The following is a 12,118-nucleotide window of genomic DNA, read 5'->3' on the forward strand; positions in this document are numbered from 1 at the left end:
TTCAACTCAGAAATTGTTACAAATATTTAAAAAAACACTATTATTAAATATTTTCTTTTCAAGAAGTTATGTAACAAAAGGCTGGCTAATGCTATAAAATTGCAAAACGGAAAAAATGATTGTCTTCAATTCCAAGAAACGAAGCAAAAAAAAAAAACCAGCAGAAAGTGTACTTTTTTGCAAAATCTATGAATACACTAAACTGGTTCACTCTGGATAGACCTAGAAAAGCCTCGGGCCCACGACTTGCACAGGCCCCAGACAGAGTCAACTATGACCATTTCACACTGAACATAAACAACAATTTAGTTTTTTTTTTTAAGAACATTAGAAAAACAGGAATGTCAATATTCATGCTGCAGTTGGTTTCGGCGGTGCCTCCCTGCTGCCTGGGAGGTAGAAGATTATTACTCTGTGGTGCTGGCAGCTAATTAAACAACTCTCCTGATGGAGTGGACATTTGCTGACTATGCACGGTATGAGGAATGGGTCAGACAGGATCAAAACCTCACCACTTTCTTCAGTAACCCACTGCAGGGGTGCAGGTTGGTCCCTACACGTTACTCCCAGTTAAAGCTGCATTGTTATCACTTTTTAACTTGTATTTATTATACATGGCTTTCAATAGCATGGAGCAGGCCTCAATAATATCAGATCACTATACAGAAATTACAAAGAAAAGAACCAAGTATTACAGAAAGCAACAATCGATTTGTGTGCAGAGCAAGATTCTTAAAAAAATATTACACACTTTAAGGAAGGGGAAAAGCTGAGTACACAAACTCTGGAAATAGGGCGCCACTTGTGAAAGTAAGCATCGCCTTAACATGACCAGCTCTTTGAGTTAGAAGGTCCTTAATTTTGACTGTGAAAATATAGATTTTTGGCACTTTTCCTACAGAGAGAGTCAGTGAATGCCAGAGCGCGGGAGCAGCTCCAGAGAAGGCCCACATGTTGGTCCACTGGTTGATAACTATGGATATCCAGGCCTACCCATTCTGCGACTGAAAAATAAGGTGCTGCTGGATGTCTTAAGCTTGTTTGTTAGGTATTTTGAGGTGTTCCAATGTACTGGCTTCAAGTGTGAACCACGTGCAATTTTTTACGGATGTATGTCATTACTACGCATGCTTTTACAACGCATGCCTTTACCACGCAAGTTTTACAACGCAAGTCGTTACAACGACTTGCGCTGGGGGCGCTGGATAGTGAATAGTTTAATTTACTATTCCAACTCCAGTCCCCGTGGATAGTAGGGAAGGAGTTGGATAGTAAATTAAACTATTCCCTATCCTACAGCGCCCCCCAGCTCAAGTCGTTGTAACGCTTGCGTTGTAAAAGTTGCGTGGTAAAGGTACTGTGTGCTAAAAGTTGTGTTGTAAACGCTGTTCCCCATTTTTTACCAGTGGGAGTGGAGTTTTTTATTTTCACTTTGTGTCGAGCCCAAAACAAAGGTCTTATTTAAAGGGCCATCAGCCCTCCCTTTATTCAGTTATCATCTTGGCTGGGAGCCATCTGGAGCCTAACTCCTAAACGCAAATGCAACGAAAGGAAACAAAAGCACACAGCATGTTATCACTTCACAACTGCTTTCAAGGGTCTCCAACCAGTAGCTAGTGAGCTACTGTAGCTCTCCAGCTACCTCTGAGTAGCTCACCTGTGTGCCGCCCAGCTTATTAAATTAGAAAGCTTATGCTTGGTTGAATACATAATATACAGCGCTAATAATCTTAGTAGGGCTCAATGCATTTCATTGAACATAAGTAGCTCTCAGTACAGAAAAGGTTGGAGACCCTGTTTAGAGAAACTATGACTTGGAGGCAGGATTTTGCTTTATTCAACCCCCATGTTAGAGATGTGCTTGCATAGGGTGCCAGATTTATCTGTGAGCATTAGTAATTACACAAATAACGATTTAAGTAGCACATATATACTAAGAGTGACTGGTAGGGAGAAACACATAGTCACGATGTATAATGTAACACAGTAATTGGGGTTGTGTGTTGTAACAAAACAAAACCCTTCTCTGCAATCTTAGAAGAAAACCAGATTTAGAAGAAAACAATAACCCATTACGTGCAGTCCGCGTGCAGCTCTTTGATGCTGATGACCAGTTCACTAGAAGGATTGCAATTTATGAACTGGAAGTAACAAAAGGATCTTAATGTCAAAAGTAGATGCCCACTTACCTATCCACATGAAATGCAAATCTGTGATCTGCATATTACATGATGTGCTTTGCAGCAGGTACATTGGCCCTCTGTGCTACCTTAAGATTCAAAACTGTGACTAACAAAACACAGAACTCTCCCAGAGCTACATTAACCACCAGAGGTATCTTACCACTATTGTGATCCCTCAGAATTTCGGGCACACAAAGATCTCTGCAGCCGTAAGATACTTAGAAATGAAACCTCTTTGTGACCTAAGCTACAACGGATGTACTGTCACAGTTGTTCTAGTTGCCAGTTTATTTGCAGCATTTTTTTAAATTAAAAAGAAATGTTTAGGTTGATCATCACACTCGGCTTTTAAAGCTCCGCCCCTCCTGACTCCACATCCTTTCCTCTAGCACACCTTGATCCACAACTTAAATTACGGGTTCCTGGAGTAAATGTTTTCCAACTCCAGCAGTTGAATTTGCTTTTAAAGTGCAGCTAAAGGTAGGGTGACCAGACGTCCCCGTTTTCCCAGGACGGTCCCCGTTTTTGGAGAAGTGTCCCCGTGTCCCGACACTTTTCTCCAAGTGACTCAAATGTCCCCGTTTTCAAACAGTGTCCCAGGTAAACACAGAAATGTCCCTGTTTTTCATTGTTCCAGTTGAGCATGCACGTGCATGCTCTGTTTGCACTGGCATTTTGTAGCCTGTGATGTTTTATTGATTTTTGGCAAATATATGCTGTTGTCCTTAAAAGTGTAAATGTAATAAGAAGTACTAATGCTGCTGTGTAAAGGAGAGGGGTGCCAATAAAAGACCTCGGATATGTTGTCTGTAATGCTTCATCTCGGTCTGTGGAGGGAGCTGTCGTTGTTGTCCCTTTTCTATGTCTGACAGCTGTCAAATAATCCTACTTTTAGGTTGATGGTTACTGCAAACCGTAGTCCTACTTCTATGTTTATGACCGGTCCCCGTTTTTTGTTTTGAAAATCTGGTCACCCTAGCTAAAGGCCAACAGTGACCACACGTAGGATTCGTGTACCTTTAAATGTATCATTCGAGGAGCTGCCATGGGGCTGGGTGAACCTGACAGAAAGAAGCTTTTGTGCCAGCCAGATGGCTCAGCGAGCTGAATGCTTACGAATCTCTGCTGTGATACTCACGAGTTAAAATCCTGCAAATACCAAGTTAGCCACCTATTATAATTATGTCCATAAACCCAGTATCATTTACTGTGGCTAGAAACGGCAGTTGTGGGTTGTGAATCGCTACTTAAAAACCCTTAATATTACCATTTTGTGGTTAGGTGGTGCTGGGTACACACGAGCTCGTAAAAAGATACAGATTAACAATGTATCAAAACATTACTACTAAAATGACGTAACAAGCAAGTTATCTATCTCACCCTCTCTTTTTTCTACAGAATCAGGTTAGTCGATTAGAATTAATTCTTCAAAACGTTTGCTTCAAACAAGACAAAACTTGAAAGCACGCGCGTAGGTATTGCTGGTTCAATACTGCCACCTTGTGTTTTTGAAGGGGTTTGACATTCTGTCTGTTTACTATTGTAACTGTCAGACGTTCATTGGGTAACTAAATACCTCTGAATCGCCGTCTTTAGGATTTCATAAACTGCCTTACATTAGCAACCAGTTTTTAAAAACAATGGCTCTAAAGTCATAAATACACCATGACGAGTCAAAACGACAAAGTCGCGAGAACACCACTAGTCAACATTCGACCACATATGATTTTTCACCGTGTGTATTTCTCATCAGCTGCTGAACGTGACCTCGTTTTCAGATGGTGCACACGCACCAGGGCCGCAGCAGGCGCAAAGCATACCTTTGTCTGGAAGCAGCAGTAGAGTTGTGTCAGGTAAGGATGTTTTCGTGCCAATGCTAAAATCCTCTTTTCCGTCATAGTGCAATCGACGTCGTCATCTTGAAGGATGACGTCTTTCTTGAGGACTTTCACAGCATACACTTCATCCTTTCCTTTCAGCTCAGCAAGCATCACCTACAAGGCAACAACAATCTCTGTTGAGGCACAGACTGCAGAAAGACACACGCTCTTTACATATAATGACATGACGAAGCAAGACTGATGTAGTAAACCACAAAAACAGGAAAATACAAATATTTGTTACTGGAAATGAACAGAGAAGGAATTGACTGGACAGCGTTTATTACATTGTTGATGGCGTGTTGGAAGTATGACATCCATCAAGTTAGGGTTAATTAAGATTGTTACTCCAGGATCCGCATATTAAGTCGGGAGCACACGCTGGTGTCACGTCAATCAAACCACCCGCCGCGTGGACACTCGCTGCGTCTCTAATGACAACAGAGGGGGTTTCCTAGAAGGCGGGGAGGCCAGCTGGCAGCAGGAATGCTTCAATTACTTACCGGTAATTGCATTACTCTGAGTCCTACTCCCTCGCTTCCCTTACTTACGAAATTGAGGCATCCCTGCCTCACCAGACACCCGTACCCACGTGATTTGTCACGTGGGGACTATATATAGCCCCCACCCCCTCATACCTCTTGTAATACCACACAGATCGAAACCATACCAAAAGGTTGGCCTGGACCATCAGGGAGGGAGGGAGGGATGTAAGTAAGGGAAGCGAGGGAGTAGGACTCAGAGTAATGCAATTACCGGTAAGTAATTGAAGCATTACCTCATCGTCCCTCCCTCGCTTCCCTTCCTTACGAAATTGAGATGTACAAAGCCAAACAGGACAACCAAAGAAGGTATGCAAAAAACAGGTTTATTAAAAAACACAGAAGACCAGGGGAAAAATCACTATTCAGGAATCATAGTGGAAAGAACCCTGTGTCCAAACACATCCGCACAGTCAACCTCCTGGCCAATCCTGTAATGAGAGGCAAAGGTCAGCGGGGAAGCCCAGGTGGCAGCCCGGCAGATCTCCGAAATGGAAGCCCCTTGGACCTCCGCACAGGAAGCAGCCATGGAGCGAGTGGAACAACCCTGAACCCCCAAAGGAGAAAGGTGCCCCCCCTCTTTGTACGCCAAAGAAATCAGAGAACGAACCCAACGACTCAAGGAAGGAGTAGAAGGACGCAAACCCCTATTCACAGGACCAAAATTAACAAAAAGGGAATCTGAGAGACGGAAAGGAGCGACCCGCTCCAAATAGATCAGGAGAGCCCTCCTAACATCCAAAGAGTGAAGCCGCACCTCAGACTCCGAGGACGGGGAACCAAAAAAGGAAGGAAGAACCAACTCCTGATCCCTGTGGAATTGAGAGTCCACCTTAGGACGAAAGGAAAGAATAGGTCGCAACACGATCCTGTCATCAAAAACCCGACAAAAAGGGTGTTTGGAAGAAAGAGCACCCAGTTCACACAGGCGGCGAGCAGATGAAATGGCCACCAAAAAGAAAGTCTTGAAGGACAACAGGCGCAGATCCACAGAAACCAACGGCTCAAAGGGAGACGACATCAAGGCGTCCAAGACCAGAGAAAGATCCCAGGTCGGAAAATGCCGCCGAGGGGCAGGAAGAACGTTATTCAAACCCTTAAAAAGGCGACTGACCAACCCCTCAGAATCCGAGAGATTGCCCCAAGAGCTCCTAAACGCCCGAATCGCAGCCCACTGCAAACGAAGGGAAGACACCTTCAAGCCCAAGGAAGCACCCTCCTGAAGAAACAGCATCACCTCAAACAAAGAAGAGGAAGAGGGGTCCAAACCCTTGACAAGACACCACCGACTGAACGAACGCCAGTGCCGTAGGTAAGACTTGTTGGTCGAAGCGCGTCTAGCCGCCTGCAGAGTAGAGGTCAAACCAGCCGGAACCCCTCGTCGCAGAAGACCTAGGCGTTCAACCTCCAAGCCGCCAAGCGCATCCGGCCCAGAACATCCTGTTGAAACGCCGGGAAGACCAAAGGGGGAGGAGACAGAGGCAGCAACCACTCCACCTCCGACCTCAACTCCACCAGGAGAGGAAACCAGGAGGCACGAGGCCACGCCGGAGCCACCAGAATCACAGAAGCCCCCGAGGACCGGACCCTCAGCAGGAAGCGGAGAAGAAGGGGGAAAGGAGGAAACGCATACAGAAGCCCGCGGGGCCAAGGGCAAGAGAGAGCATCCACCGCCCAGGCCGACCCCTCCCGACAGCGGGAGACAAACCGGGACACCAAGGCATTTCCCACATCCGCAAAGAGGTCCACCACCGGAACACCCCAACGCAACGTCAGAGCCACAAACAACTCCCGACGAAGGCAGAAATCCACAGACGACGGAATGGCCCTGCCGAGGGCATCCGCCCGGGAATTGGACACCCCCCGAATATGGATCGCCGAGAGAGCCAACAGATGAGATTCCGCCCAAACAAACAACCGCCCCGCCACTAGGGCCAGAGAAGAGGACCTCGTCCCCCCCTGCCTGTTGATGTAAGCCATGGCCGTGACGTTGTCCGTCCTGACCAGGACCACGGAACCCTGCAGAAACTGGGAGAAGGCCAACAGAGCCAAACGGACAGCCTCCAACTCCCTCCAGTTCGATGACATCCTGCTCTGAGCGGGAGACCAGAAGCCCCTGGACTGATGAACCCCCAGCCATGCCCCCCAACCCGAGAGGCTGGCATCGGTCGTCACCACAACCGGAGCCGGAGGAGAGAGAGAGACACCCTTCAGCAAATGACCCCGAACCAGCCACCAACCCAGAGAAGATCTGATCTGAGGGGAAACCGGGATTGGAGAAGAGAGGGGAAGGCAATGGGGAGACCAATGCGCCAGAACATGAGCCAACAGCGTGTGTAAATGAAATCTGGCCCAAGGAACCAGAAACACCGTGGCAGCCATATCCCCCTGAACCTGCAGCCAACGTGCCGCCACCTGCACTGGACCTGACAGCAGAGACAGGATGTGAGACTGAATCTTGACCACCCGAGCCTCGGGCAGAGTGACCACTCCCAAATCTGTCCGAAACCTGGCCCCAATGAAGAGACGATCCTGGGAAGGAACAAGGAACGACTTGCCCAGATTGACAAGAAAGCCGTGCCCCCTCAAAACGGCCAGCACCAAGTCTGTGTGATCGACAGTCAACTGGAAAGAGGGAGCATGAACCAGCCAGTCGTCCAGATAAGGATGTAAAAATATCCCCTGACAGTGGACCAGGGCCACCAAGGGGGCCAAGAGCTTGGTGAAGACCCGAGCGGCGGACTTCAGCCCGAATGGCAAAACCGCAAACTGGAAGTGGAAGCCGTCAACCGCAAAGCGAAGAAACTGCTGATGAGTCCGAGCCACAGGAACGTGAAGGTAGGCGTCCTGCAAATCGATAGACGTCATGAAGTCCCGGACCCCCACCAACGGAATGATGGACTGCAAAGTCACCATCTTGAAGTGAACGGTCCAAACCCAACCATTTACCCTCTTCAGGTCCAGAACCGGCCGGAATCCCCCTGACACCTTCTGGACCAGAAACAAAATGGAATAACATCCCAGACCTCGCTGCGCCAGCGGGACCGGAACGATCGCCTTCTTCGACAGAAGATCCCAAACCCCTTCCAGTAGAGCCTCCCGCTTGGACGGAGACTTGGGGATAGGAGTAAGGATGGTGCCCCAGCCGGGCGGAACGGCGACAAAGTCGATAAGATAGCCTCTCCTGACAATAGTCAATGCCCAGCGATCCCTCACATCCAGCTGCCAAGCGTCCAGGAAAGACATCAGCCTCCCGCCCACAGGACCTGAGGGCGAAACACAGTCGACGTCAGGACTTCCTCTTGAAGGTATCCGCCGGAAGCTTGGGACCAGGCAAGGCCGAAGATTTCCTGGGCCTGAAATGGCGTTGACGAGCAGAAAAGTTCCTGGAGGACTGGCGGGAAGACTGAAAAGATGCAGAGGAGGAAGGAGCAGGATTCCAAAAACGGCGAGAACCAGAGGCAGACGCCTTGCCCTTGTAAGGCAGAGCATGCTTACGGTCCTTGAATGCCTTAGTGACCATACTATCTAGCTGGTCACCAAAGAGCAATTTGCCATCAAAGGGAATCTTAAGGAGTGAGGACTTCTCCGAAGAATCAGCCTTCCAGTCACGCATCCACAAGTTCCGACGAGCCAAAACCAAGGAGCCAGAGGCCATGGCCGCAGAGCGAAGAACATCCGAAGAGACGTCAGCCAAGAGCTTAGCCTGCTGCTCCATGTGGACAAGCAAGCCAGAGCAGTCCGACTCCTCCTGAACAGCCGTGGCCAGCTTGCCAAAGTCAGACACCAAAGACTGCGCCGCATACGCAGAGTAGATGCCAGCACGTAAAGACAAATTCCCAGCGGAAAAGGCCTTCTTCAGCGCACCATCCACCTTCTTATCCGTGGCATCCGAAGGCGAACAATCCTCAGGATTAATAGAAGTGCGCCCAATAAGAGTGGCCAACATGGCATCCACCTTCACAGAGTGAGGAAGAGAGACCTCCCCCTCCTCCAGGGAACAAAGCTTTTGTAAAAAGCGAGGAACAGAGGAGCGCTCAAGGTCCCGCCATTCCCCCGAAATCAAGTCTTTGATGCGGCCATGAAAGGGCATAGAGAGTACAGGAGGCTTAACATATTGGGGAAAAATGTCCTCGGACCCCATGGGAGCAGCAAAAGGAGAAAACCCCAAGTTCTCCCTGATGTGCTGGAGAATAGCAGGCACCTCCTCCCTACGCACAAACTTCCCCGAAGATGTAGAAGGCATGGCAGAGTCCGAAGAAGAAGACGAGTCCTCAGAGGGAGAGTCCACCGGACCCCCCGCAACACGAGAAGACCTGCGCCGTGGCTTAGCACCCCTCGCCTCCAAAGCACGAGACACAGCAGCCTCAATCATGGACTGCACCTCAGAAGCAGACAGGAGGGCAGAAGAATCCACCGGACCCTGGGACCTGGTCCTACGAGCCGGGACAGGCACCTCATCATCCTCATCAGAGGAGGACAAAACCCTCAAGCGCTTCGAAGTCCGTTTAGCCATAGTGAAACTGACAGGGCAGAAAGCCGAGGCAAGCCCTTAAATAAAGTGTAACACAGCCCCAGCCGGGAGAAAACCAATAGAAACAAAGGATACACGAGGCAACCAATAAAGAAGCCTCGCAGACAATGAAACCAATCATCAAAAACATTAAAACGTATAAAAAACGACCTCAAACGAGGCCCCTACCGCATGGGAGCATCGGAAACAGCCAGCCGAGAAGCTACAGCACATCCGCCAGCCGCCGCCTCCATTCCGGCCATCCGAACCGGAACCACAGCCCCAGCCACTCAGGGCCGGTGACTCCGTCACCCGGAACCCGACCGCCCAGCCGCCGAGAAGTGCACCGCAAAAACATCAACGCGGTGGGGAAGGCTCGCATACACCAGGACGGCGCCGCCAGACCCAGGAAGGCGATAGCAAGTGAGGGAGAAGCCCTCAAGAAAGAGAAAATGACCGCAGCTCCGCAGAACGGCCAGCGCGTGGGACGCGCGTCTCACAGTGGTGAGACAGAAAAAAACAGGAGGTATGAGGGGGCTGGGGGCTATATATAGTCCCCACGTGACAAATCACGTGGGTACGGGTGTCTGGTGAGGCAGGGATGCCTCAATTTCGTAAGGAAGGGAAGCGAGGGAGGGACGATGAGGTAATGTGGTTTTAGCAATGGAGAGCAGGCATACCAGATGAGTCCAAGTCATCCGAACACAGCTTTTCCAGTCAGGGGGATTTTATTTAAGAAATGACTTTTTTCAGGTGTGTTAAAGCAAATGGATTCAGCTACATCCTAACACATTATGGTGGTATTTTACTGCGTGTTTAATAATCTGATATCTTAATTCCTCACATTAGTAAAATATATATTGAAAACGCAAAAATGAATTTCCAGTGTCAACAGCTGGAAGGGACAATCCATAGCGATTTATAGGTGCATTATAAACATCTGCCCAGCGTTTTGAAGACAGTATGCTGGGGTAGAGGTGGCGTACCAACAAATTCAAGAGGAGAGTCGAGCCAGAGCTGACGCAAGGGTCAAGCCTAGCTTGCCTCTAAGAGCACATGTACAAGCACTAAAATGTTTGCCAAGTACACCGAACAAACATCATGAAAAACTATAATAAAGTTTCTTCAAAATGAAAAAGTGTTTCTTTAACATGCAGAAGCGTTTCACCTTAGTACATCAGATTATATCACTAAACGGAGAGGCATTTTCTAAAAACATGTTAGTTTTTAACATGAACTTCCAAATATTCCCCGCCCCTTTACAAAAATGTTGTTAGTGAACGAAAAGGCAAGCCAGATGTCATGTACACCTATAGGTGGCCTAGATTCTTCTTATACATAGAGCAACAATCTAGTGTATTAAATCAAACAGAGGAGAGCTTTTTTGACAGCGCACATACTCAACTCACGTATTTGATGGTGCTCTCTTATGTGATAATGCCGTAAAAGAAGGCTCAGTGAAATAAAATATCTACACAATTTGATCGAGAGGGGAACCCGGAATTAATCGCCGGTTTTCTGGTTACACATTTTGTGCAATTCAGCCACTGTATGGGTATCAAAGGTACATTCTTTGCAGGGCACAAGTCCTAAAAAAAGAAGTGGGGGGTCGCTGACGTCACGAAAGGTGGCATGCACCATCAGACTCATCGCCTCCCCTCGCTCACCCCTTAGATGCGATTGCATAAAAGAAGCCACCGCGTGAGCAGTGTTCTGAATGAGCTCCGATCTTTCCCCAGAGAGGCCAAAGAGTGAATGTGTGGCTCTATTTGCTCCAGTTATCGGGCTCCTGGTAAAATAAGTGGGGGGACGCCGTCCACCCTCGTGGTACCTCGACTCAAGCCCTGATTCTTTGTCTTTCATTCTTAGCTTAGACTTTACAGAGTCGGTGGCAAGCAGAAGCCAGATGAAATAAGAGGTTTTCAGGGTCACTAGGTTATACTAGCGCGGCACATTTGGGGATACCATGTCAGGCTTTGTTTTCTCAGTGCCTTTGAGAAGTCGGATGGGGCAGAAGGTATAAACAGCCCCTTTCGCTTTGTATCAATGTCTAGAGACTCAGTCTGTTGCGCCGTTAGTGTAGTTACAGTAGCCTAACCTAAATACAAATCTGTTGTCATGGGTTTACCTGTGGCCTTATTATGTCAAATTGCTCACTGTTCGTGTCTGCGCTGGGGCGCCCTCATTTGTTTTTGTCCAGCCTGCGCAACTAGGGGCATTGCGCCATGCAACAAAAAAAATGAATGTGAACAGGGCAGTCATTGATAGACCAGTTGTTGCACACTGCCGGTCCATCTCTCAATGCAGAAGTACAGCATTACTTTGAGGAAGGGGCAGGTTTCCCAAGGAATAGCTGAAATATGTGACTGTGGCTGCCTGCCGGGGGATTCCTGGAAAGTCCCTGTGACCCGTATGCCCCCCTTCCAATGGGCGCAATTAGGAGCAGAAGGGTGCACCGACAGATAGTCACTTCATATGTGACACCCCATCAGTGTCCCTCCCCATGGCATGTATGCCCCAGCGCCAGAAGCTGTGATATCGCAAAAGTGATCCTCCATTTGCATAATGCCATGGCATATGTAAACGAGGGAACACCCCAATGGGCCGTGCTAGTGTAAAATATGTGCCAGTAAAATATATTTTGCATCGAACAAGTATAGCAGCCCTTTCAGTAATACCAAAGTGCCCCAAAACAGATACAATTGTTTGCTCTCCAGGATAGTTCTATAATATAGCTCCTGTTTAGCACGGAATGAGCTTGTCCAGTCAAATGACAGGAGCTAAATTAATGTCTAATCCTAACAAGAGCTATTAAGTGTTAAGCTGTGCATGAAACATTGATTGTGGTATTTTGATTCAGATTTAGCTGAGATACAGTGTTGGTCTGTTTAATTATTAGGATGTAACTCCCCACAAACACCCGTTTCTCAACAGATCTCTTTGTATGCAGTTATTACTCACAACTAGAGGTAGGTCATGTGTCTGGACCATAAAGCTTAG

General features: G+C 48.0%; 1 protein-coding gene across 1 annotated transcript in view; it reads right to left on the reverse strand.

Moving 5' to 3' along the window:
- PRKCE (protein kinase C epsilon) overlaps nt 1-12,118 on the reverse strand; it is a 1,245,727-nt gene that overhangs the window by 431,543 nt on the left and 802,066 nt on the right. The window contains exon 11 of the mRNA XM_078649672.1: nt 4,004-4,177. Within this exon, the coding sequence (XP_078505798.1) occupies nt 4,004-4,177 (174 nt within the window). The remainder of the gene's footprint in view (nt 1-4,003; nt 4,178-12,118) is intronic.

This window comes from Lissotriton helveticus, chromosome 6, assembly GCF_964261635.1.
Source record: "Lissotriton helveticus chromosome 6, aLisHel1.1, whole genome shotgun sequence".
Taxonomy (NCBI): Eukaryota; Metazoa; Chordata; class Amphibia; order Caudata; family Salamandridae; genus Lissotriton; species Lissotriton helveticus.